This window comes from Pleurodeles waltl, chromosome 9, assembly GCF_031143425.1.
Source record: "Pleurodeles waltl isolate 20211129_DDA chromosome 9, aPleWal1.hap1.20221129, whole genome shotgun sequence".
In the NCBI taxonomy this organism is placed as follows: domain Eukaryota; kingdom Metazoa; phylum Chordata; class Amphibia; order Caudata; family Salamandridae; genus Pleurodeles; species Pleurodeles waltl.
In genome coordinates this window covers 1,104,497,274-1,104,523,387 of record NC_090448.1, presented here as the reverse complement: position 1 = coordinate 1,104,523,387, position 26,114 = coordinate 1,104,497,274, and the positions used below count along the sequence as shown (strand labels likewise).

Here is a 26,114-nt window from a genome sequence, read left to right as displayed (position 1 = left end):
AGGCTGCTACCACAGGGGGCTGGGAAGTTTGCGACCCTTTAAGGACAGAGGTGCCCATTGTTGGGTAGATGGCCCTTGGTGCTGTTCGAAGGCGAAGCCCCTAGCAATGTCTCAAAAGAGGTGAAATTATTGGCGTTAGTGCTTTGCAGATTTGGAAAGACCAAGAGTTTTGTGTCCTTCTCTACCAAAGAGGCGAGATCCGTGACAAGGCATATCCATGAGTGATAGCTGAACGTCACTAAAAAGCATATGGCTTCCTTTATTTACATGTGGAGACAGAGCACCACGCTTGTGCCAACCATTCAGCCCATGCAGCCTATCATGTCCAAGGCTGATCAGACCATGTACTTGGCCACACACTGACCATCTTGCTTGGTCTGTGCTAAAGTGGTGTGAAATTCCTCCAGGACTGCTGGTAAGAACTCAGTAACAGAGTGCCATAATGCATGGGAGAACCTTCCTAGCAAACAAGCTAAAGTTGACTGACCTGAGGGTGAGGTTAGTGAAAGAAATCATCCTTTTTCCAAATTTCATTTTTTTCGACTGTCCGGGATGGTAGAGGTATAAAAATGGGCGTTAACACAGATAGTGGACTCCTGTAATACAAGGCACTCAGAAGCAGGGTGCTGAATTAGGAAGGCGGAGTCACTGGTAGTAGATCTGTTCTGAAGTGCCACCTGTCTGCTTACAGGTGAGCCAGACCAGGGTTTGATCCAAGTACCCATGAAGGTATTGGTCAGGGCTATGATGAATGGCAGTAGGAGTTCAGATGACGATTGTCCAGCTTGTAACACTTTTATGAAAATGTGGGTTTTTACCTCAACGAAAGGCACCTTTAGATCTAGGACTAAGATGCGGGGTGGTAGGGGGACCAGCCCTGTATCAGGTGAAGTGTCCAGCCCACTGGCCTCTTTGTAGGTCCACATAAAAACTTTCAGCATATTGTGAGAAGACTTGGTCCCCACCATCATCACCAAAAGCTGGTTGGCTCTGGAGGGTTACCCATAGTGAAAGGCACTGTTTTATCAGAGTCATATTGTAGGTAAGCCATGCGCGTAAAGACTGAACTCAAGTTTGGCTTCAACTATGGCTGAGAATAATTTGGCTCCGAGTCAAACAGAACTATGGGCTCGATGTCCTCCCCCAGTGTCAGCAGTGTCCGCGCTGTCATCGACACAAGCAGGAAGTGGCATGGATCATTGTTCCGGGCATGAGTCAGCCCTAGGGGCAGACCTGACCCAAAGGGTGTTCAGTGGGCACACACTGCACTAAGGGCAGAAAGGATGATGGCAACCTGACTGCAGGCCTAAAGGGCCAGAAGGCAAGCAGCCAAATAAGGTGCCGAAGATGCACTAGAATGCCTCAATCTGGTGTGGCACCGCCAAAAGACCTGGAAATTTGGGGTGCATCAGAATCAGCTGCTGAATTGGCTCCTCACTTAGGGACCTGTAGCGGGACCATGGGTTGTCTACGCATCCTCCCGACTTCTCAGATGGAGAGTGGAGAAGCTAGGACAAGGCCTGCCTAGATGGTTTGGTATTTTTTGGACTTTGAGTTACCAAAAGACTTGTTATGTGGCAACAGCCTGTCACAGGACCACCCCCGAGAGCAGGAACAGGCCAGTGTTCTTAACTCATGCAGAAGTGGCCCGTAAGTTACTTCCTTCAGTGCTCAGTGACGTACAGCTGTCAGGTACCCTATTTCTCCACAGGAGATAAAGAAGAGACAACTCCAGTACTGCTATGGTGCTGTCGAAACTGGACTCTGCTACTCTCATTGGTTTCTCATTACCGCCCCGTATAGTAGCCTTTGTCCCAATGAAAAGAGAGTACCTAATGAACATACATATGGAGACAACATTCAATGCCAACACTCTTTAAATTATCATTATCATCCTATAGGATATACAAATCAGAAAATGTAAACACATCACATACCTAACAGCAGGGAATTATTACCCTCTCTTCTATGTACTGTTCCTGTAGAATATTATGTCAATCTTTACAGTACGTTGTCTTTTCAGAACTAACTTCTCAATAGTTCTTACCCTTTTACAATACATTTGAAACTGTGAGAGGGTGAACTGGAACTCAATATAAAAACTACTGTTCCTTAGCATGGCAACTTCATATCTGCAATAATGAGTTATCCTGCAAACCCTGTTAGTTCTGTTTTAAAACACATTTGCCACTTTGCACTTTGGGTTCCATAGTCTTGGTATATATTCATGCAGAATATGCCAGCGAACAAAAGGGGCAGAGGAAGAAAAATAGAGGAAAGGAGAAAAATCCCCAAAGGAAACTCCAAAAGGGAAAAGGACAGACGAAGCTCCCCTACCTGGAATTTCCATGAAGAATCTTACTGCCTTCATTGTAGAGATGAAGATTAATTAATAACACTCTCTTCTGGGTGCCCTCATACCTCAGAGTGACTTGTCTCAGAGTAACACCCACTTCAGGCAAGAGGAGATACTCTCTGGTGAGGTAAAGCCTGTCTCTATATTTCTGACCAGAGATGCTACTCTACCTCTTCAGGAATGCTGGTAAACTGCTACTGTTGATTCAATGAAGGGAGACGCCTCTCCCTCTCTCAAACCAATGACGAAGGACTATTAAGTACCTCCCCAGAGCTGGTAACAGGAAGGCACTAGTCTCTTCAAAATCTAAACTGAAGTGCGCAGCACAGAGCTCGTGCTAACACCAACGCAAGGGAGTTCTCACGAGAGTTCAGTCAAAAAGAGAAGTTGATAGTCTAACCAAAATGCTGGCCATTTTTTACTGGTAGACAACACCCTTCAGTTGAATACAGTTCTCCAAGGATTAATTACTGGAAGATTGGTACACACTCTAATTTTCAATCCATAACCACATTCTCTCACCTTATGACTTATTGAGAAAACAATAGCCTGATTCCTGACAACAGTCTAGCTTTGCTGCCCTGGATTTCCTTTGGAAGCAACAGGGCACACTGTTTCCAGATTTGGAGCTGTGGTTCACCCCAAACACCAGAGGCAAACCTTGTAGAGCTGTGTCACAGGCATTTGTTTGTGACAGTCTCTACAAGGCTTAAATTCTATAATTTGAATAGGGGACATGTTCCCTTGCACTCTGGTAAAGAAGATTAATGACAATATGCTCACTGACGATTGAAAAAAAATTGGGAGATACTTCCGCATCCGCAAAGGCACAGAAAGATTGGAACTGATGTCCGCCTGCTTGAATGGTGCCTATATGCTGCTCCAGTCTCTTCTGAGGCTGAGTGGAGTGCACACCAAGCTACACAATGCCACCTACTGGCGCACAACGTCTATTCTTGAACATCTGCAGGATCCAGTCTGGCCCCTGGAGGTATTCTAAAGGTGAGGAATCTGTGGTTAGAAGAATCCATCAGAAAGTATTACATAGCATGACAGAAAACATTTTTTGTTACAAAGAGGGATCCCCTTGCTTCACATGCTCTTGACCTGCTAACCTTCAGAATTTCTAGGCAGACCAGATAAGTGGCCAGAGTTGGAGACGTTTATGGGTCTGGTGATACAACACACTTTTCGGAGGGTGTGGTCTGATGCCTTGCTTCGGTTGTGCTTTACCTCATTGCTTGCAAACATCTGCCTCTGTTAAACAAGGGCACCTTGGAATTAATCAACAACTTCCTGTCATGCCATAGTTGAAGATGAGGCATACAGTTCCCAGTAACCAATCTAGGCAGGCACTGTAGGATAACACCTCAGGGGCAAAACATGGGTTACAAATCAATGCAGTCAAAGATCGTATCTGGAAAGTAAGGATAATAAGTAATTGGTTATGTAATAGATCTGCGCAGAAAAGGAGCTGATGCTGCTTGGTTCCAAGATCTCAGGTTAGGAGGACATGTTTTAAATGCTATGCGGTCAGATGTTAACACCTGGCAGCAAACAAGTCCCTTTGAAGAAAAATGCATGCTCTATTCTGAAATTTCTCCCACCGCCCCCTATAATATGACTGACTATTTTCAAAATCAATTTTCTGTATATAGGTGAAAATGAGGCAGTAGGAACGAGGGGTTTTAGATCACTAGCGATGCCAAGCATTTTCTGTAAGGGATCTGTAGAAGTAAACATTTAGGGCCAGCTGAGGTGATTGGTGTGTAAGCAGAGCAGGAGTTGGTCAGGAAAGGTCTAGTCATTCATGTTCTTAAGGCCTTCCTAATATTCTAGCCTCTCCTCCCCTTGCATTTGAATGACTTACAAACTGACCGCATACAGCAGAAACCAAAAAAAAGGACAAGCCTGCTATTGCAAAGGTAAAGGGATCTTCGAGTAGGCACGAGGCAGAGACCCTTGCTGACACAAAAGCACATTAACAGTTTAGGTAATTCTTGAGACTAGGTAGCCATCTCAGGATTTGCAGAAGCAGATTTTGCAGATTTAATTCTTATGATATCGTCGAGTTATGACTATGTACACCTTGACATCTATGCACAACTGCTTAAAACAAATAGAGCATGGCTTATGGGAAGCTTGTTTGCAGTAGACCTTAAGCACTGATGCCAATGGTATGCAATGGTACGCAGTCTGATGGACAGTCAATTCAAAAGTACTAAGTTTGACATGAAATCTGCATGTTGGGGCTTCCTTCATTTTTAGGATCGGTTTATTCCAGGAAAGCGCATCAATAGTCCTCTTCAATGATTAAGCCTTGCTATATCCGTTGAGAAACCCCTTTGGTGGCAAGAGTACTAAAGGATGTTTTTCTCATGTTGGCAAAGGTATAGTCCAAAGAGGTTTGCCTCTTGCTTGATACCTGTATTTAGTTTTCCTCTGCACCTAGGAGGTTCCCATATTTGAATCTTCATAGAAGTAATTGGTTGTAATATCAGTATATGAAATAAAACAAGAACATTACGCACATGTGCAAAATAGCTTTAGAAAGCATTGCAGCAGTTCACAAGTAAAGTAAAATTGGTAAAGGGAAATACGGCCATCTTTAATTGAATTTGCAGATCCTTGAATATCAAGCAGGAGCTTGCACAAAATGTTCGGTCTGGATACAAACTATTAGAACGTGATGTAAGTCTCAAAGCATATCAAATGTGATGCAGACCTTTGTAAGCGAGTGATAACTACAGGTCTGCGACCACTCATGACTAGCTCACACATTTACTGATTGTGCGCCCCGAAGGAGACAATTTGGGGCTGGGAGACTGGAGGTCTTGCAGTATGTTTCTTTCACATAGTGAGGTTTTCTTTTGCCTCTTCCACATGAGAATGCTTTATATAGGTACAATTATTCAAGCCCAGAGCCAGAAGTATATTTGTAGGAGGGCATGGCCCTCAGCTATGACCAAACATTAAAGCTGTGCACTATAGGTGCATTCTTTCCCAAACACTTGTAGGAATAGTTTTTAAAGCACACAGTGCTTTTTGGTGTTTTTTTTAATTATTGGTGTGATTGCTTGCACTACTAAATATCAACCATCAAAATATCGTGGGCAGAATAAGTGCCCATAGGGAATACAGATTTACCATTCCTAACTCAACATCTATGTACCTTGTATGTATGTAGTACATATACATGGAGTAAGGTATAAAAATCTATTCTTACCTAACTGCCTCAATATTCGGTGCCACTGATATTCTGGTTTATTCAGGTGCACACCGTTTGATTCTATGTCAAGGAATATGTGGATTTTTTTTTTTAAGGTGCGTACTAATACACAATCAACTTTCCACAATCCCTCCTTAAATTCTATCAATTAGGTGTGATTTAAAGTAGAACTGTGTAAAGTCAAGTGACTCTCAGCTTTGTATGTTGTCTAAACTGTTATTAATGTTTTCATACAGACAATTCCTGTTTGACATTACATATGTGAAAGGTGAGAAGGGAGTTCAGGTAATGCTCATTGAATACCTGGCTTCTCAGCTGTGACTATGAACTAGTTTTGGTGCCACCATGCACATCAGCTCCTCACATACAACACCGTGGCATTCCTCAGAGATCCATCAGATCCCTTTTATTATTCATTGTCTACCTAACCCTTTACCAAACTTGATAAAAACATTCAACGTTCCATGTTATAACTATGAAGATGAAACCCAAATATTTTTAAAATATAGATGGCCTGGAAGACCTCAACTGTTTAATGATTGTACTTGGACCATAAACACAGCCATCTAAAGCTAAACACTGCGAAGATAGAGCTTCTAACCTGCAGACAGCGGGAAAAATTGCATATGGCCGAAGGGGCATGCAGACTCTTTAACAATATTAAAGACATATCAGAAACCTAGGGGAACTTTGGATTCAGGGCTACACTTTTTAACACATCGTAACGTCAACATTAATGAAAACACTGCGTTGCATCTTCCCATATCTTGGATACCAGCAGACAGTGCAAGTCATCCTCACACTCAGTCTCCAAGCTGGACTATGTATAAAGCCTATACCATGGGGCACCCGCATTCATCATACACAAAGTAAAGCTCATCCAAAATGCTGCTGAAAGACTGCTTCTCCTCCTTCACACAAGAAAACACATGACTTCATTCTTACAATCACTCCACTGTCTACATGTAGCCAGAGGAGAAATGTTCAAGGCACTTTTCTTTGCCCACAGAGCCTCTTAAGGAAAAGGACCACTATAGTTACAGGTTACACTCAAGCAATACAAACAAAACAGGACACTATGCTCCAGACTTGCACCACTTAACATGCCACCATACCATAAGAAATCTGTAGGAGGCACTGCTTTCTTAATACAAGTCCACAAACTTTGGAACTCACTGCCAGCCAGCATTCTAAGCATCCAGGAGCATATACACGGCAGAAGACATTTGAAAACATGGCCATTCCTAGACAACTACACCATCTCACATCCCAACAGCAGAACCTGGAAAGACAGTCATTTCTCAGAAACAACCTCAGTTTACAATCCACAGACTGGAAACAACCAAACCAGCAACTAATTTGGAAAGGAAGGTAAGTTGAGGAGAGATGACCTAAGGTTCGCCTGGGTATTATACAGGCATGTAATTTCATATATTACATTACTGGCCCACACAAATACTAATACCACAACACTCAGCAGTCGGCCACAAATTGTAACTTACACCTCTCACATTCACATAAGCTGTCATGTGCTACAAGGTTCTCCATCACTAGCAGTGTGAACCCAAAAAAACAACCATCACCATATGAACAGACCTGGAATAACGAAGAAGATCTGCGTCCCATAACATAACCACACCTCAGTGGTCATCATGCACAACATGGAAACATTTGTCCACGTGGGATAACAAAACAAAGACAACATTGTTCCAACCACACACCTTGAGTGGCATAGTTTGGTGCCCAGGTAAGTAAGCACTCCAGTGCCACATGTAGGGGTAGTGGCACTATATAAAAGCTGCAATACAATGCAAAACAATATTTATCATTTGGGCATCACCGAGATTTGTCATAATATTGTTTTCATCTTTGTTTCAATTGCACTTCAGAATGACACAAAATGTGCTGATATTATTCATTTACAGGTATTTAGATTTTGTGGTGTATTAGGAAAAAAACACATATCCTAAAGGCTTTCCTTTCACACTCCCTGTACTTCAGCAAGATTGTCCCATAGTTTACTTTACAAATCTACTCTCACTTTGCAGTCAGAGAAAGAAATGTAAAGAGCATCTCCATGTTAAACCAATAAGCATCAATGTGTCAGAAGACAGTGTGACATTTGACCTCTATCTTTGAACCCAGTGCAATGACACATTTGAAAGACATATTTATTTATGGCGCATTTACCTTCTGGAATTCCAGAACCTAAATTTCCAGCACCTACAGCTAAGCCAATTGTTAGATAAATGATCTGCTCGATGTCTGGGTCATTTGGGGGGGGGGGGGAGGGGGGGGAGAGAGAGGGGGTGTTGGCAAAAATAAATAGGGGCTGGGCTAGCCCCCTTTCCCCCGTAGCTACGACCCTGGACATCAGATATTGTTTTATTAACGTATTTGGTTACGAGGCCACATGGGGAGAAACTCTCCCAGGCCGTTACTGAGCTAATGTGTTCTGAACTCTCAGACTCGGCACAAATTCCTAGTTAATTTTGATCCAAACATAATATATAAAGTATTTTGGAATCGGAGGTGGATTTAAAGTCAACATTGTATTTGGCAAAGTTTCTTCTAATGATTAAATTATAAATGAAATAAGGAGTTCCCATTGAAGACTTTGTAAATCTGTTCATTGAAAAATGGTTTAACGCATTTAATATTTTAAGACCTCTGAGCGTAACTTAGGGTATCATTTAGGAAACAGAATGGAAGCGTGAAAGCTTCTGGGCTGCTTCAAATGTGTGTCAAAGATATGAAAAAAACAGCATCTTAGCCATCAATGGAAATACAACCACAAAGTAAAATAAATGCATTCACCAATGATCGACGAAAGCAGTCAAAAAGAAACATATATACGAAAATGTTTCTAATCCTTCCTGCAAGCATCATATTGAGAGCATACCACTAAGTTTTACCACTTTTTTTCAATGGTGTGCGAAATTCGGGATGCTTTGCTTTCGCAAACGTACGTGAAATAATGCAAAATGAAAAACCGCACTTCCTGCTATATTTAGTGTGAAATGTGTCCGCACGTCTGTTGTGGCCATGAGGACGTCTTTGGCACTAAACAAATAGCACAGACACCACAAGAAGCAGCCGCTTGCATTACGGTCGTTCACACCGTTTTTTGTGCGCTCGCAATAAATGTTTCGTGCAAACTCTTATTTACGCAAAGTACTGTACTAGCGTAATTTCATGAATTTTGAACCACAAGCATAATTTGAAATTATCAAAACATTTGCTCCAAAAAGTGGCGAAACCTAATGTCTCTCAGGGGCCGACCTTATAGGTCTTACAGGGCCTGGACAGAGAAATATTCCTATTAGGTTGAGAGCGCAACTAGTTCAATAAAATAAATTCCATTCTCAGTGTCGTGACGTGGTGAAACTATGCCTTTACGCTCGAGCTCCCTTTTGATATAAAATTTAAGGAACTTATTGTTTAGTCCCTGGTTTGTGGGTTGTAGAGTAACTCAGTAGGGTAACGAAACTGGTGCTCCCCTCCCCCTGCAAAGAACATGGAGGGGGGCCCCCTCTGGACTCACTCAGGCCAGGTGCTGTTCTGAGGGAGCCCCCAGGAGCTCGCGCCCTCCCCCACGCACATCGGGGGCTGCGGGGGCCTTTGTTACGCTGGGGCAGTAACTATGACGGCAGACCACTGGCTTATCATTCAACCTGGTGGACACAGATGAAAGACACCAGGCCACACGTTCCTCGATGGATGGGACCGCAGCTTTTCTCAGCATCCAGAACCCAGTGCCCTGACACACACAAAAGATTTGTTCCGAATTCCAGGGAGAGCACAGGAATGAGGGTCATCGCTCCAGTCCTGCCACTCACAGCCAGTTTCTTGCACATCTTGAGAACTTTGTCCAGCGAGATCGCAAGACACAGACTTGTCACCTTTATACCTCCCTGAGCGTAAGTATGCAGCATTTGGGACAACTTAACTGCGTGCGCTCGCTTCTTTACCAGCTGATGAAGAGGATGTCTAAACTGTGTTTAAGGATAACGGCAGTCAAGCCCTATGTCCTGACTACTTTACAATTTAAAGTTGCAAAACAAATTACCTTAATACCTGCTTAACGGCAATAAGGCAAAAGAGTTTAATTCGCCAGGGATGGTGCTTTAAGATCTAACGATTTCATGTAATCTACCTGGGTTTTCCTCTCTTGCTGCCTTAAATGGTATTGTGTTGTTATCTACAAAAAAGAGAACTCTAGAAAGTAGGATCTGCATCATTCATTCAAATGGAGTGGAACAGTGTGCGGGGGAGGAGGGGAAGAGAAAACCACCCACACACAGTCCGGCAAAAGGCCAATCGAAATTGGGCACTTTGCACCCTAGTTCCACTAGCCCTGTGATATGGATGTGGAAACTGGGGTAGAATTTAGGGGGCAGATGTGTTTGGGGGTGGGGGCATGCATCTTGGGTTGGTAGGTGCTCAGCACTGGCAGCAGGTGCCCCACAAGGGGTAAGCATGATTACCAAGGGTCAGGGGTCTACTACTCAAGACATGAGATGTAGGGGCTTCTTACAAACAGATTATGCCAATCACATTTAAATAAGAGGACTTTAGAACCAGATAAGCAAGTGTTGCAAAAGATGCAGTTGAGCCCTACGGGTTCTAAAATCAAGGGAGAAGATGTAACTGGCTTTGAAGGATGACCAAGAAGGTGAATACACCCACAATAACTAGCGCAGGTATCACATTAATGAGTGCTGGAAAAACTAAGTGATAACAGGCGTAGCTTGGATGCAATTGTGGAAGCCCAAAATTCAGATTCTTCACAGGCTAAAATGACTAACATCTGCCTGTGAAGATGAATAGTTTCAATGAACTTACCAACCCACTTCTCAAAGTACAATCATTCACCAGTTTCATACCAGTTAGAACATTCCAATAGTGCATCAGTATCAGTACAATGTTGCAAGCGAAATAAAGACTACATAGAACTACATATTTAAGAAGCAAAAACACCATACGATAGGATGGGCCTCTCTTCAAAATGTCATATGAACAGAAATACTCCTATGGCCAGCAACATCAGCTTGGAGCTCTCTAACCCTTGATATCTGGATTAAACCCATTCATCCACCATCTAGGAAACCTCTAAAAACCCACCTCTTCCATCTCTACTCCAATGGAGACCGATATTTCCTCTCCCTTAGTCTGTACATTTTTCAACCAGTCTGGCCACATTACTAGTTTGCTCAATGTGATTTCTGTTGTGATGTAACTTCCAATAGATTCTATATAAAACGCCCTACCACTCCCTTGATTGGTACCCCTTGATAGGTGTAACTGTGAAATTAATAAATACATTGTTACTATTCCAGTGTGATCGGAGCATTCCTCAGTACATGAGACAGCGAGTTGCGGAAGCGTTCAGGCACCTCAGACTAATGTACATACAAGTTACACACAGTTGGCTTTATCACCCATGAGTACTCCAACAACCTTTCCCTGTAAACAATGTGATAAACTGTTAATACATATTAGTGTGAATCTGTAAAAAAAACTGTAAACTTCGCACTTGTATAGCGCACTACTCACCCGTTAGGGTCTCAAGGCGCTGTACGCATACTGCTATGGAACCCCTCCTGGCTTTTCCCTGTGAGGCGCCCACTCCTGGACAGCCCCAGGGTGAAGCCAGGCATCCAAGCGCTGTGAGGGCCGTTGTGGAGATTAAGCAAGCTATTGCCCAGAGTTACAGAGTGGGACCCATTAATTAGATTAGGCACCTAGGCGAGAATTATCTGGTCCAAGGGAATTGAGCCCAAGACCCGCCGAGGTGGGAATTGAACCCTGGTCCCGGGCCAGATCTCTGCATCAGGGTCTGCCACTCTAACCATTGTGCCACAATATCACTCAAAATCTGAAAGCAAGCGCACTATTATTGGAATACATTCAGCCCCGTGAGTCAGTTCATTACACCCTGAAATGGCTGGTAACTTTCAAGAAAGAACAGATTACAAATTTTATCAGAAAGGGATTTTCAGAACCTCAAATGAAGCTCAACCAGAGAAGTGAATGCTTGCACCATGCCTAAGTTAGGATGCCAAGAGGTCAAGCAAATGGATGCTTTGAAGCAATAAGGATTGACTGCCATCTGAACACATTTATGGTAGGTGTGACAATAGGCTTCAAAAGGGTGAAGGGGACATTCTCTAATTTTTGGAGCCATCTTGCATCTCCCAAATTCTAATTAACTTCTTGGTTCTTTCAGCTGCGGAAGCCCATAGAACAGTTAGTCCACTTACACACCATAGCTACATCAAACACTTCAGATCACAATGATTGAATTCTCAAATAGCAATATAATAGGCATATGTATACACCATCAACAGGGAAGATGGGACATTGGTCAATTTTTGGCAGATGTCCTACATCTGCCAAACTCTAAATATTCCTTCCCACCCCCCAAATGTTTTAGTAGTAAGTGATCTTTCAAGGTGGGATTGAATTGTGACAGAGTGTGCACTTGACTGATAGGTTAAGGCAAAGTAATAAAAATCTCTGGAGCATTTTAGAAGGTCTAATATGTTGTAGATTTTTTTCTGAAATGGGGAGTTTTAAGTCAAAGGTTAAATTTACCTCTCAGCCCCCTGATATTGTCTGTGTGATGGGCTTTTCAAAGCGTTTAGGTGAGACAGTTGGTTTGTAGGAACATGTTTCATTCAGGCGCCTTTCCAAGTATTACAAAATTGGTGCAATGTGTTCATATTTGTGAGTTTTTACATCTGTGACTATTTGAGACAACCCTGGCTTCAGCACGCACAACTGATTTTAAGGGCACTAAGTTAAACCATAATAGGTTATTCGCTCACAACCATGAACATTTTTCTCTAATGGAGTCCGGTTTAGTCCCGGGTCTGGAGTGATGCAAGCGTACTTACTCGTTATCTTGAAGTAGACCAATCTACAAATTAAATTGGAGTCGAGACATTCAATCCTGGTTTGTGAACAGGTCCAACCACAATTGTTGTTACAACACATTGAGAAAGTGTTAAGTGTAGCAAAATTCAGTGCCTCTTATAGATAAGGCTATTATAAACAATAAGGTTGATGTTTTCAGAATGTAACCACACCCCAACAAACGCAGGCAAATACACTAACAAGGGTTGATGTAGAAACTGGGGAGTCATAAGCATCTTAAATGGGTGGTCCAAGCAAAGGATTTAGCTAGAGCAAAGAATCAGGAAAACCCAACTTAATTAGATAGGTAGTATATTATCACAAAATAACTGCTGTGTAGTCTGCATCTTTAAGCATACATCAACCTAAAGAATCATGCTTATTGCCGGCAGAAAGTCTCACTTGGTTGTAAACAGATCTACTTGCATTGAAGGTCAATGACCTTGGGGTACCCACCTCTCACCAATTATTTTCTCCTGACTGGACTTTCACCAAACACCTTTTAGTGCCATATATTTGTTTTAAGTGATGGGTGATTGAGTCGCAATATCAAAGTTGTTTACGTGCAGTGAAAGCAGCCTTATACTATTCTATGGGTGAGGATTTTGTGGCCTTTGAGTGGAAGATGGCTTGGTTAAGGATTGCTGGATTGTGCTTGGGTAGTCTGTAAAAATGATCTTTGGATACCTGTGGAGTTTGTTTCCATCTTACGAGCTCCTACACCCAAATTTTCCTGCACAATGATAACCTAATCACTGTAGCGTGGGTGTGAACAACGGGTTACAAAAGTCAAACAATGCAGATTTTAATAGGTTTAAGGACAAGAGTGTGAAAATATATGCAAGCATTTTGATACCATGTTCAAGAAGCATGTCTTCTTGAACATGTACTTTGTCTGCAGTCTCTGTTGGAGAATATGCTCAGCTGCAGCATGTGGTATTTGTATGCACACAACAGGGATGAAGACACTTCTGTGAAGCATTTCTGGCCTATCAGTAGAAGACCTTATCAGTATCCCACCCGCACGTGCAATTCAGCTTCTTGATGAGCTACAGCTGGAAGAAAACAGGATACTTGGAAACAAATTAAGTCCTGCTCATTGCCATATTCGACCAGTGGTGGTCATGGACTATATCTAATATCTATGATGCATTTATTATCTTATAGCCTCTTCTTCAGAGCTTTATAGCCATTCTGTTGGTTATACTGCATGAAAAGTGCATATATGTTTCTAAGCTAAGGCTCACCTTCCCTGAAAAATACCCCTCTCGCACAGCCTGAACAACTTGATGGATGACTCCGGATAACATATATAAGCTACATATTTTGAAAGGTGTTAGCAAGGACTGGTCTACCAGTGGACTTTATGCTACTACACTGAAAGAGTGTGTTTAAGCCTTAAAATCCATTGATCCAAGACTGAATGGCTGATGTAGAAAGGAGAGAAGCCTTGTTAGATCCAGTTAATATACTAAGTAGAACACACAACTGAATAAAAAAAGGTCAGCTCAATGGAGGCTAGGGTGGATCACCTGGGTAGACATAAAACTGGTCTGTAGTTCAATACCAAATGTAAAGGGTAAGAGGGAAAGAAAAGATGCAATGCTTCTGTGCTTAGCTCACATGAAGGAGCGAAGGCTAGCAAAATTGAAAACATCTTTACTAGTTTCCTGCCCAAAGTACTGAGCCCATATAGCTTTATGCCTCGTATCACTTATTTTTTTATATTGTGCTTAGGAACTCACTCCAAATTCTGAGGCTTTCCAGATGTTATTCACTGATGGCCTATTACATAATGGCAGCATCTTAATTCCAACCACTTCAAGGTGCCTAAAAAATAGATGGGTATTCGGTTAACCTGGAATGTGGAGACCTAGTCACAATGGTATCAAGGAACAAAACAGCCCTGGGCAAGGTGAAGGCCCAGTGTCACTCTGCTCAGGTGGGATATGTGAATCAGGAAAAATATTTCATGAGGCTTCACAAATTAGCTTTTCATCATGAGCTATGATTTCACAAGTCAAAGAATATCTCCAATAATAGTGGTAAACACAAAAATCAAAATAGTAGTGATTCAATATGACAATCACCACCACAATATTTTAGGATATTGCTTTTTTTACACTTCTAATATATTTGCATCTTTGATCCTGCTACAATAACCACTTCTGTTATGTATATAATATTAAATATTTTTAAAACCTATTCAAGCCTCTTTTTTTTTACTTTAGGTTATACATCATGGTTGCAAAATCCCCCAATGTTTGAATTTCTTTTGAATTTGCACTGCCAAAAGAATAGCATTAATCTTGTATTTGCCTTCAGTATGTCATGATCACAAACCAATGTATCAATTACATTACCTGCTTAGGGCAAGACTTACTGGTATTGAAAATTCTTCGGCCAGATACTTGAGCGCTGAAGCCTCTTTATTCAGAAAATTGCTTCGCTCATTCAGGTTGCCCTGAAGGTTGGTATCGAATTCCTTCCTTACTACTGAAGCAACAGAGTCAATAATTATAAGCTTCACCTTCTTAGAAATAATTTCTTCTTCCAAGGACTCGATTCTTGGAAAGGAAAAAATGCATCAAGTAATTGTGTTAATCAATATGAAATCAAATATTACTCTACAGATAATCAGCAATTAAATAGGTGAAATAGTTTACAAACTTCAAAGGCAACCAGCAATTCTGAATGATGGTAGATTGACAGAGGTGTACATATATTCGTCAATCCTAATGTAGAAAGATGCCTCGTAGAACAGGGAGCAAAGTGCATAGTAAGTGGATATGGAGACATGCCTGAAAGGTCACCTTGTCCCACAACTTTCAAAACCCAGCCTCACTATAAACATGTGTAATGTGGCTATCTGAGAAGCTATTGTTCATCTGTCGTACACTCATCTGAAAGCTCAAGACTGATTAGGTACCATGTTAGAGGAGAAATGACTGTCCACCACAAAGACACTAAGGTGCACCTTTTAATGAAAGCAGATGTTGTCCCTAGATCCATGAAAGACTGGAGTAGGACTTGAAGATTAGCCTAGGACATCCCCAGTGTTAGACCCGACAGCCTTAGGGTGGTCACCCCTAACTTTCTGCCTGCCTCCCTCCACTTTTGAGATACTGTTTTTGCTGGTTTTTAGACTCTGCACACTTTACCACTGCTAACCAGTGCTAAAGTGCATTTTATCTCTCCCTTTAAACATGGTAACATTGGATCAAACCAAATTGGGCTATTTAATTTACTTATAAGTCACTAGTAGAGTGCATTATATGTGTGCAGGGCCTGTAGATTAAAAGCTACTAGTGGGCCTGCAGCAATGATTGTGCCACCCACTTCAGTAGCATCTTAACCTTGTCTCAGGCCTGCCATTGCAAGGCCTGTGTGTGCAGTTTCACTGCCAATTCGACTTGGCATTTAAAAGTACTTGTCAAACTTAAAACTCCCCTTTTTCTACATAGAAGTAACGCCTACAGTGTGCCCTAGGTAACCCCTTTTGGCAGGAGTGCTGTGTAGGTAAAAGGTAGGACATGTACCTGTGTAGTTTACATGTCCTGGTAGTGTAAAACTCCTAAATTCGTTTTTACACTGCTGTGAGGCCTGCTCCCTTCATAGGCTAACATTGGGACTGCCCTAATACATTGTTTGAGTGGTAGTTGCTGATCTGAAAGGAGTAGGAAGGTCATATTTAGTATCGCCAGAATGGTAATACAAAATCCTGCTGACTGGTGAAGTTGGATTTAATATTACTATTTTAGAAATGCCACTCTTAGAAAGTGAGCATTTCTTTGCACTTAAATCTTTCTGTGCCTTACAATCCACGTCTGGCTGGGTTTAGTTGACAGCTCCTTGTGCATTCACTCAGACACACCCCAAACACATGATACTCAGCCTCACTTGCATACATCTGCATTTTGAATGGGTCTTCCCGGGCTGGGAGGGTGGAGGGCCTGCTCTCACACAAAGGACTGCCACACTCCCTACTGGGACCCTGGCAGACAGGATTGAACTGAAAGGGGACCTGGTGTACTTCTAAGCCACTCTTTGAAGTCTCCCCTACTTCAAAGGCACATTTGGGTATAAAAACAGGGCCTCTACCCTACCACCTCAGCCACTTCTTGGAGAAGAAACCTGAACCAGAACCTGCACCCTGACAAGAAGAACTGCCTGGCTGCCTAAAGGACTCACCTGACTGCTTTCTGAAGAGGACTGCTGCCTTGCTGTTGCCCTGTCTTGCTGCTCTCTTGCTTTGCTGCAGAGGTGCTCTCCAAGGGCTTGGATCGAGCATGCCTCCCGTTCCCTGAAGTCTCAGGGCCAAAAAGACTTCTCTTCTGCAGCTGAAATCCCCATTAGGTGAAAATTCGACGCACCGCCTGACAATTTCACTGCATGCAGAGTTTGGAACAACGCAGCCCAACTTCACGACAGAAGATCGACACAGCACCAGTGACGCAACCGAAACTTCAACGCACAGCCCTACTGGATCGACGCAAGCTGACTCAGAACGATGACGCCTGACTTCCTGAGAGGAATCGACGCAGCGCCTGCCGTGCGGACGAAAATTCCACGCATCACCTACCGGAATCGATGCAGCCGCTGTGACTGCGCTCCACAAGCCCAGGATTCCACGCATCATCCCCGGGTGTCTAAAAACCCGCAACCCGAAGAGGATCCAAGTCCGCGCACCAGAAATCGACGCAACGTCTTCCCAGTGTGTCAAATAACGCAAGTCCATGTGCGAAGGGGCGAAACCGACGGACACTCACCGTTTTCCACGCATCTCCTGCTCTGCAGTCCCTTCCGAGGATTTTTCAACGCAATCCAGGTACTTTGCCCTGCAAGAGACACTTGTTGCTTTTAGGAGAACTTAAGACACTTTTTATTGCTTTTACAGTAATCTTAACTCTAAAGACACTTGATATCCCTTTCAATGATAAACCTACATTTGCTTATTTCATCTTTATTCGTTTTTGACCTGCATTTATCCAGATAAATATATATTTTTCTAAACACTGTGTGGTGTATATTTGTGTTGTTATATAGTGGTATTTAATGGTTTATTGCACAAATACTTTACACATTGCCTTCTAAGTTAAGCCTGACTGCTCAGTGCCATGCTACCGGAGGGTAGGCACAGGATAATTTGGATTGTGTGTGACTTACCCAGACTAGAGTGAGGGTCCTTGGTTGGACAGGGGGTAACCTGACTGCCAACCAAAGACCCAATTTCTAACACCCAGCATTAAGATTTTAGAATTCCTTTTAGCCCCTAATAGAAACCCCAACATCAGGACATTCACCTCAGCTTGCTTTTGAGTTTGCAATGTTCCCTTGATAGATAGAATTGGGTGCTGGGAATTGGATATTTAATTTGGGGAATCCCTCCTTCACCCTTCTTTTAAACGGATAATTGTGGGCCTCTTAACTGGAGAGTCAGAGTACGTTTATTTAGTTCCAGTGCTGTCTTACATGCTCCTAAAGGACTGTCATACTTTTACAGTAGGTCTGGGTCAGTCTAAATGCTGCGTCCTGACTTCTAAGAACATCTGTTCAGTAGGATGAATCATGGAAATGATCTGATGTTCAAGCCAAGATGTTGAGATGCCTTCAAGATCAGTACAGTGGATGATACTGATGTTGCTGCAGTCTGTGTTCAACAGGAAAGGAAGAAGTTCCTAGGAATCAGAATGGCAATGTTGATCAGTCCAGCAGAAGAGCAAGTTGAAGCCCAGACCAGTTGATTATAGGTGCTATGCTTTAAAGCCTTACAAACACTGGGACCTTTAGTTGGGCACTTACTGCATGGACACTAAGGGCCAAATGTAGCAAAAATAAAATTTGCGAGTTGCAAATTGCGAGTCCATGCGACTCGCAATTTGCAACTCGCAAATTGGTATGCAGTACGGTGTCTCAGACACCGTCTGCGAGTCGCTATGGGGTCGCAATGACCCACCTCATTAATATTAATGAGGTGGGTCGCAAATTGCGGCCCCATAGCGAGTCTAGGCACTCGCAAACATGGAGGCCTGCTGTCGTCAGCAGACCTCCATGTTCGTGACTGCTTTCTCAATAAAGCAGTTTTTTTTTTTTTAAGTGTAGCCTGTTTTCCTTAAAGGAAAACGAGCTGCACTTAAAAAAAAAAACCGAAGCCTTTAGTTTCGGTATTTTTTCAGGGCAGGTAGTGGTCCCTTGGACCACTACCTGCCCTGAAAAAATAGTATTGGGTCCATTCCCAAAGGGGAAGGGGTCCCATGGGGACCCCTTCCAATTTGCGAGTGGGTTACCATCCACTTGAAGTGGATGGTAACTGCGACACCCTTTGCGAGCGCATATGTGGTCGCAAATGGTATTGCATGCCACTGCGAATCGCAAATAGGAAGGGAACACCCCTTCCTATTTGCGATTCTGAAATGCATATTGCGAGTCGGTCCCGACTCGCAATATGCATTTCTGCATAGCAAAGAGGCATTTGCGCCTCGCAAACGGCGATTTTCGCCGTTTGCGACGCCCAAATCCTTTGCTACATCTGGCCCTAAGACACTTATCTTGGCACTTAACAGGCTTGACCCTAAACAGTAGGAGTGAGTGAGCCAACTTTAATTCTCCAAAGTTTTTTCAAGAACCACTGATGGGAGAAATAATAGGAGGACCCAGCCACGGAGATCCAAAGATCTCATATCCAATATCAGATTCCAGCAGCTTCAACCTCAAAAAGGTTTCTTCACCAATTAGACCAATTTAGCCAATGTAATTCCACAGTAGGTGATTCAGGCAGCTTATGTGGGAAGCTCCTTATTGACTTAACTAATGACACAATGGTTATTAGAAGTAGTTTTACCTCCTGTCAAAACAGCTACACGGGTTGGCTGCATCAGTCCTATCTACCTCCCAACAACACCTCATCCTAACATTGCTAAAAAACTGCCAGGGGTTGACGCGTTGGGAGGGAAATAACAGAAAACAAGAAATGAAAGGCAACAGAATGACCAAATTTTATGGACAAGACAACACCAATGAAGTCAACAGAAAATGGTAGGCGATAATTGCCAACACAAACACAGTGGGCTTCCACACTGGTTGTAAATCGAAAGATCTAATGGTTTTCCCAGTGTGGATGGAAATAGTTCTTCTGAGCAAGATGCTATTACAGTGGTTGCTCAGTCAGCTCAAGGAACGAGCACCAGGAGCAGATGTTTGTGACTCACCAGGAGCAGATGTTTGTGACTGGAACCCATTCACAATCAAGGAAACCATACTCAAGAAAAAGAAGCCTGTACGGCTCAAGTACGAACAGTATAGTGACTGCTTCCCAATAAACGAAACAAGCGCCCTCTTAACTCGTGCTTTCCAGTTATCATAACAACTAACTTATCTACTGCATGAGCAGCAGTCCAGTAAAAAATGACTTCACCCTGTAAAAGGTTTTGCAAAAGTATCTAGAGACAAATGCACATTGCAGACTCCAAGCTAGTTCTCAGATTGTGTCCCAGATTGGACAAGTCACCATGTCGGAACAAATCCACAGGGGCTGAGAAAGGAAATTCCACAGACTAATAGGGCCCATAATAAATACTTATTATGACGTCTTGCACCCTCGACCTATAAAAATGCACTCTATTATTTCTGATTGGACACATTTTCCCTCTCGGGTCTTTAGCCAAAACAGTTTGTGCCTGATTCACACGGTTGTTTGGTATTCACAAAGTTTTGAAAAGTAATATCTTTGACTGCGGAGTCTCTGCACTTGTGGCGGTGACTTCACACATAAAACGATAGGACAGGCCTGTCTTTTTATGAGCAGGCTTCCCCCACGAGTGCAGAGATTCAAAAGTCGTAAAGATACTAGTAAAATTTGTTTGTGAATACAAAAAATCATTAACTTACACTAACGTAAAAGTTTACCTTTGTGAATCCGGCCCCCCGTGTTTAAATCTAAACAATGCGTCTATTGACTGTGTAACTTGCTCGTCCCAGCACCCTTTGGAGAGTTCAAACACTGAGCTTGGTCCATGGCCACCAAAAGCTTTCAGTCTCTTTAAAGGCCCACTGGCTCACCTCTGTAGAGAATAGGTGGACTCGGGCCGTTCTGAGGTTTTTTTTTATAGTTCATTAAGCTTCTTATTTCTTTTTAGTTCTTCTTCTGCTGACTTTGATTTACCCCCAAGGTCCTGGGAAAAGCGTCTCACAAAGAGATCAAGCATGACCTGAGGATGCCGTGGAGACCTGTCCGTGGAGAACCGCAGCCTATCCCAGGGCCTGAGGGCACTCCTTGACCAGGACCTCAGTAGAGCGCGAAGCCAAAGTGGCACCAACATAGAGGATGTCACCTGGATATGGTTATTTTGAAATTGGTTGTGCTGCTCCAAATAGAACTATATTGTTATTTACCAAAAGCAAAAGATACCCTACATTGGAAAATGGTGCATGAACACATCACTCAGCAATTCCAAATAACTAAAGAACCAAGAGAAGTCATGTCCCAACTTCTAAAAACAGATACATTGATAAAAATCAACAGTTCTGGCCAAAGATTGTTCTTCGGTCAGCACCATGAAGGCTAGCGGTTATGCCTCACTGTGGAACTATGCTTAGTTTGCAACACTGAGCAGTGCTTAATTTGTAACTAAGAACGTGCCGGTGCCCAAAGCCCTCCACTTAAACTCCCGGCTGCTGCATTTAAACGTGCTACCTCGGAATACTGAGGCAGGGTAATCCTGAAGCCATCTTGGGCCCCTTTAATCCATTTAAAGCCAATCCCTGCTCCTTCAGCTCACTCTTGCAGCTTTCTGCTTTCTCACATTGTGACGCTTTTTAGTTTTTGCCTTCCCCTGTCTTTCCCATATGTGTCTTTTGCTCGCAGTAAATGCTTTAGGTAGACGAATAAGCGCCGGCCCTGAAAAATAAGTGCTGGTGCTCAACACCGGAAACAACAAGCACAAATTAAGCACTGACTGCGAGATAAGACAATGAGTGTTTAACACCTGTATTAGTGATCAGCACTGAAGGAAACATAACCATTACTGGGAGATGCTAAAGATGGACCTGCACATCCAAGTTCCCACCCAGATTCAAAAGCCACTTTATGTCTTCCAACTAGACAAAGTAATGAGAATTTCAGCATCTCCTCCATACTCTGCTATCATGGCATATAATGAGGATTTTTTGGCTCGATAGATGCAAGGCAAAAGAAAAAAAATTAACCTTTTTTAGTGCAGACCCTGCGACTCCAGCAACGTCTGAGACTTTTGCAGGATGTTATGGTCCGCAGTATTACTGGCTGCTGAAAGATAAAGAAATATGATAGAGCGGAGAAGATCCTAGCTGACGCAGACAAGGGCAGCTCCAGGGTCCGCGGCTGGCCAGGACCAAGACTGTTGGTGACGCAGGAGGGACATTATTTCTAACAGCTCCAGAAACGGTCTTGTGATTTCTTTCTATGTTCCCATCATGTCTTCTGGAGTGGGATCGGTTGGAAATTCACCACTAATTAGGATCATGGGATCAACTTGACACTTTTACCAGAGTCCCATAGCAGTGACACGTTTCAAAGAGCTTGATAGGACCCCATGCAAAAATGAGACATTTGCTATAGACGTGATCATCTCCGAAGGGTAGGATTACTTCAAACATGTGACTGTGCAAGCTGGTGAGATGATTTTATTTTTGAGTCAGATTTAGTATTTCCATTGGTCATTGGATGCAAGTAGTTTAGTGTGTGTCGAGGAGGGAGCATGATAATGGGGGGGAATGGAAAGATTCTGAGTTGCTAGTGATGTCATCCTGGATTTGTATTTTGATTGTGGCTTGAAAAAGTGTCAGGATGTCAGAGAAACGTTTGCATGTCTCGTGTGGAACACCTTTAAAGGCGTCTAGAAGGGTCATTATCTTGTAGCTGGTACTACGCAACACTGTGTTTTGCTTCTGTCTTGTTTTATTTTTTTTGTTGCCAACATTCCTGCATTTCGCCTTGTAATTCTGGTTTTACTCATCTCTTCTTAAAATAGCATTACATAGGCTAACAAATTACGTTCATTCATCTCATCCCCTCACATTTATTCATACACAGACTCCCAAGCAATTATTCATCCACCTAAATTCTACCTGTATCTATCTAGCTATTCCCCACGTTAATTTATCTATGCAACCATCATCTGCTACATGCACCAATGACCACCATCCAATCAATTGTTCATCCATGAATACACTGCCCAGCCATCAATCCTCCAATTCATCCATTCAATGTATTCTTGTGGCCACTTTTTTGACTGAAATCTATATGGTCCATGTACCTGCGTGTACTCCGTCTGTCTATGGATACCTGTACATCCGTTAACTGTTTGATAATATTCACCTATTACAAAGAAATACAACACAGTTCGACTACAACTAAAATATGCCAGAGTTATATGGTTTTTGGCTTTTTTTAGGGTCGAGCCTGCGTATCGCAGCGAGACTCTTTTGTATTTAGAAAAGGGCTTGGAGCCCTGTCAACTTCATGTCAGTGTTTTTTATTGGTTCGTGGGCTTGCCTAATAAAATCTGCTTGCTTTCATTAGTCGAAGGCACGCATACGTCATGCCTTTTCCGGTGGCTAGCCCTCCTCGAGCGCAGCGACCAAGTACAGAAAACATGCGAAGCTCGCTGTTTTCCATCGGGCTCGTGGACTTCTTTTTCTCTAATTTACGAGCGCGATCTCGCTTGGCAGAAGTCGAGAGCCTTACATAGTTGATTTCACTATGTTATGCACATAAAGGCACTTTTGCCCGATAGGTGAAAAGGCGGGTTAGGAGTTTACAACGCGATCATCTCTAACATGAGCAAACGCGAGACCCGTTGCATTGTAAATGCTTGTTTTTCTTGCCATGATTGTTTGGAAACGTATTTATTAGCTCGGAGATTTTTTTCAAACCTGTATGGGATACTGAGTTGAGTAATCATTTAACAATTCTTGTATCGTGTGTAAAACATGTTGACAGCACTTTGCTATGATAGAACTAAGAATTCTGAAAAAATTGTTTATGACAATGGTTATAAGGCGTTTACCTCTTCAGCAGGTCTTCACAGGTAAGCTCGCGATAAAGGTGGATTCTTCTAGATAGCGAAAACAATTTTTCTTCCGTGTCATAAAGTACAGGAAAGCGATTTCCTGCCATTTCAACCAATCTAAAAATAAAATAAATAGACTACATCAGCTATGTATTATGTATTGCACACAATGACTTTTTTTCATTTTTTTTTTCAAGAAAAAGTTAACAAAACTGTGACACGTTATACATTTTTGTTTTTTGCAAACTCTTTCTATTGCATCGATTTTAGCAGGAATTATTTGTGCGCGTTAACAAGGGACTAGCATTCATTTACGTCGTTTGCGTGGCAAAGTATGTAGACAAATAAATGCACAGTTAATCTTCAACATAGAACAGCCATGATCGGCTTTAACGCTACTCCCAGGTTCCCCGTTCCAAACAGGCTATACCATAGTTGTAGAACATTTAGATAGTCATTACAAAAGTTAGATCATTATCTAAGGATATTTAAAAGACATTAAAACACAAATCCTTATTCTACAATATTTCAATGTAATTACAAAATCGAAATGCATACCAGTAAAATCTGAGTCATGCTCTTCAATGCAGCAGTTCCCATAAGAATCTTTAGGCCAGTTTTCATGCAGATTTATTGGGAAATATTTTTCTAACAATTTTAAATTCAAATGATTACCAAATGCATATTTTATCAGAAAATGGTTGTTATTGTTTATTTGCATTACCCCACACGCTTGAAACAGACTTATGATCATGAATATGGAAACTTGTAGTCCAATATAAGAGACTCCTCATGCTTTCGCCCGCCACCCTCCCTCTCCCCCCCCCCCCCCCCCCCAAACTTCTGGCCTACACACGCCAAACTCCAAGCGTGTTGCTATCATTCACTTAAATAATTGAACGTCATAAGCATGGTGTGAGATGTATATTTACTAGTACATTATTTAACAATGGTTTCAGCCACGAACTTGAAAACCTTGAGATTGCTAGTTTTTGGCCTTTAGCATAACAGTGTATTTTGTAAACCCCATGTATTAAATTTAAATTAACAGTCTTTTTGCACCGGAGAAAGGTCTATTCGTTTGACAACAGCGACATCCTGTGGAAATTTACCATTATTGGTAAACCTCTTTCCAGACAGTGTACTTTGAGTCCACAATTCGTGAAGTTTAAAAGTTGATCATTTAGTTAAGATGGCGCTGGAACTAGGGACGCGAGAGGTGCTGCATCACCTCCACGTAATCTGAAGTCAAGGAAAGTAATGAAGCTTTTTGAAAGGCATTTTTCATAAAATATTAGCTGTGCTTTAAAAAAGTGTCAATTGTAATTAAGCAGTGGGAGGGTGCCTCTTGGCATCCCGCTTCTTGTATTTATTTTACATTTATAGTTTTACACTCGTCGATCTGTAAAATAAGAGCAATTTATAAGTTCTACTTCAGTGAAACTGGTGCAGGGGTCTTGGAAAGTCAAGAAATAACTTAATTGTTAATTAGTAGTTCATACCCTAGCTGTAGGAAAATGCCACTGCTGGCATGGTTACCCCCACACACACACACACACTTTTTGCCTAGTGTTGATGCCAACTTTGAAAGTTTGCTGGGACCCTGATAACCAGGCCCCAGCGCCAGTGTTATTTCCCTAAAACTGTAATTTTGTTTCCACAACTGGCACAGCCCTGGCACACAGTTAAGTCCCTTGCAAAAGGTACCCCTGGTACCAAGGGCCCTGTGGCCAGGTGAAGTCTCTAAGGGTTCTAGCATGTATTATGCCACCCTTGGGACCCCTCACTCAGCACCTGCACACTGCCTGGAAGCTTGTATGTGCTGGTGGGGAGAAAAGACAGTCGACATGGCATGCCCCTCAGGGTGCCCTGTCCCTAAACCACTGCCTGTGGCAAAGGTAAGAGACCCCTCTAGCAGGCCTTACAGCCCCAAGGCAAGGTACACAATACAACAGGTAAGGGCATAGCTGCATGAGCACTATGCCCCTTCAGTGTCTAAGTCAATTCTTAGACATTGTAAGTGCAGGGTAGCCATACGGAGTATTTGGAGTTTGCTATTGGGGGCTAACCATGCCAACAGTGGCATTTTCCTACAGCTAGGTTATGAACTACTAATTATTAATGAAGTTATTATTAGCGCTGTATATTTCTGTGATATCTACTGGCACTTTGTGCGCCTCTTAACATCTGAAGCACTTTACTACTCAGTATAGGGTGTGGAGAAAAGGTATCAAAATTTCTCTCAACAGATCAATTTAGAATAACAGTATGGCCAATTTGGCCATACAAGGAAAACTCCAGTCTGAATAAAAGCTAAAGGGGTTTTGTTCCAAGCTCAGACTTAAAGTCATACAGACAATTCTCAAAACAAAGTTATACAGATATAGACTCAGCATTGGTTGACTAAGACAATGAAAAAGATTCAAACTAACAAGGATAGAACTAAACATTCAACAAAAGCGATACAACACAGATGTACGGAGAACAAGTGCTGTTCAGTTCTTTTAAGCATTGGGGCAATTCAAAAGTCACCTGATCTTAGCTAGTTAGGGTAGGGTAAATC

At 42.4% G+C, this 26,114-nt stretch overlaps 1 protein-coding gene across 1 annotated transcript in view; it reads right to left on the bottom strand.

The window, feature by feature from the left end:
* The window catches only part of RAD51B (RAD51 paralog B), a 259,728-nt gene that overhangs the window by 27,626 nt on the left and 205,988 nt on the right, over positions 1-26,114 (bottom strand). The window contains exons 6-8 of the mRNA XM_069207689.1: positions 23,549-23,668; positions 14,867-15,070; positions 1,684-1,832 (exon numbers count right to left, since the gene is read on the bottom strand). Coding sequence (XP_069063790.1) covers positions 1,684-1,832; positions 14,867-15,070; positions 23,549-23,668 — 473 coding nt within the window. The remainder of the gene's footprint in view (positions 1-1,683; positions 1,833-14,866; positions 15,071-23,548; positions 23,669-26,114) is intronic.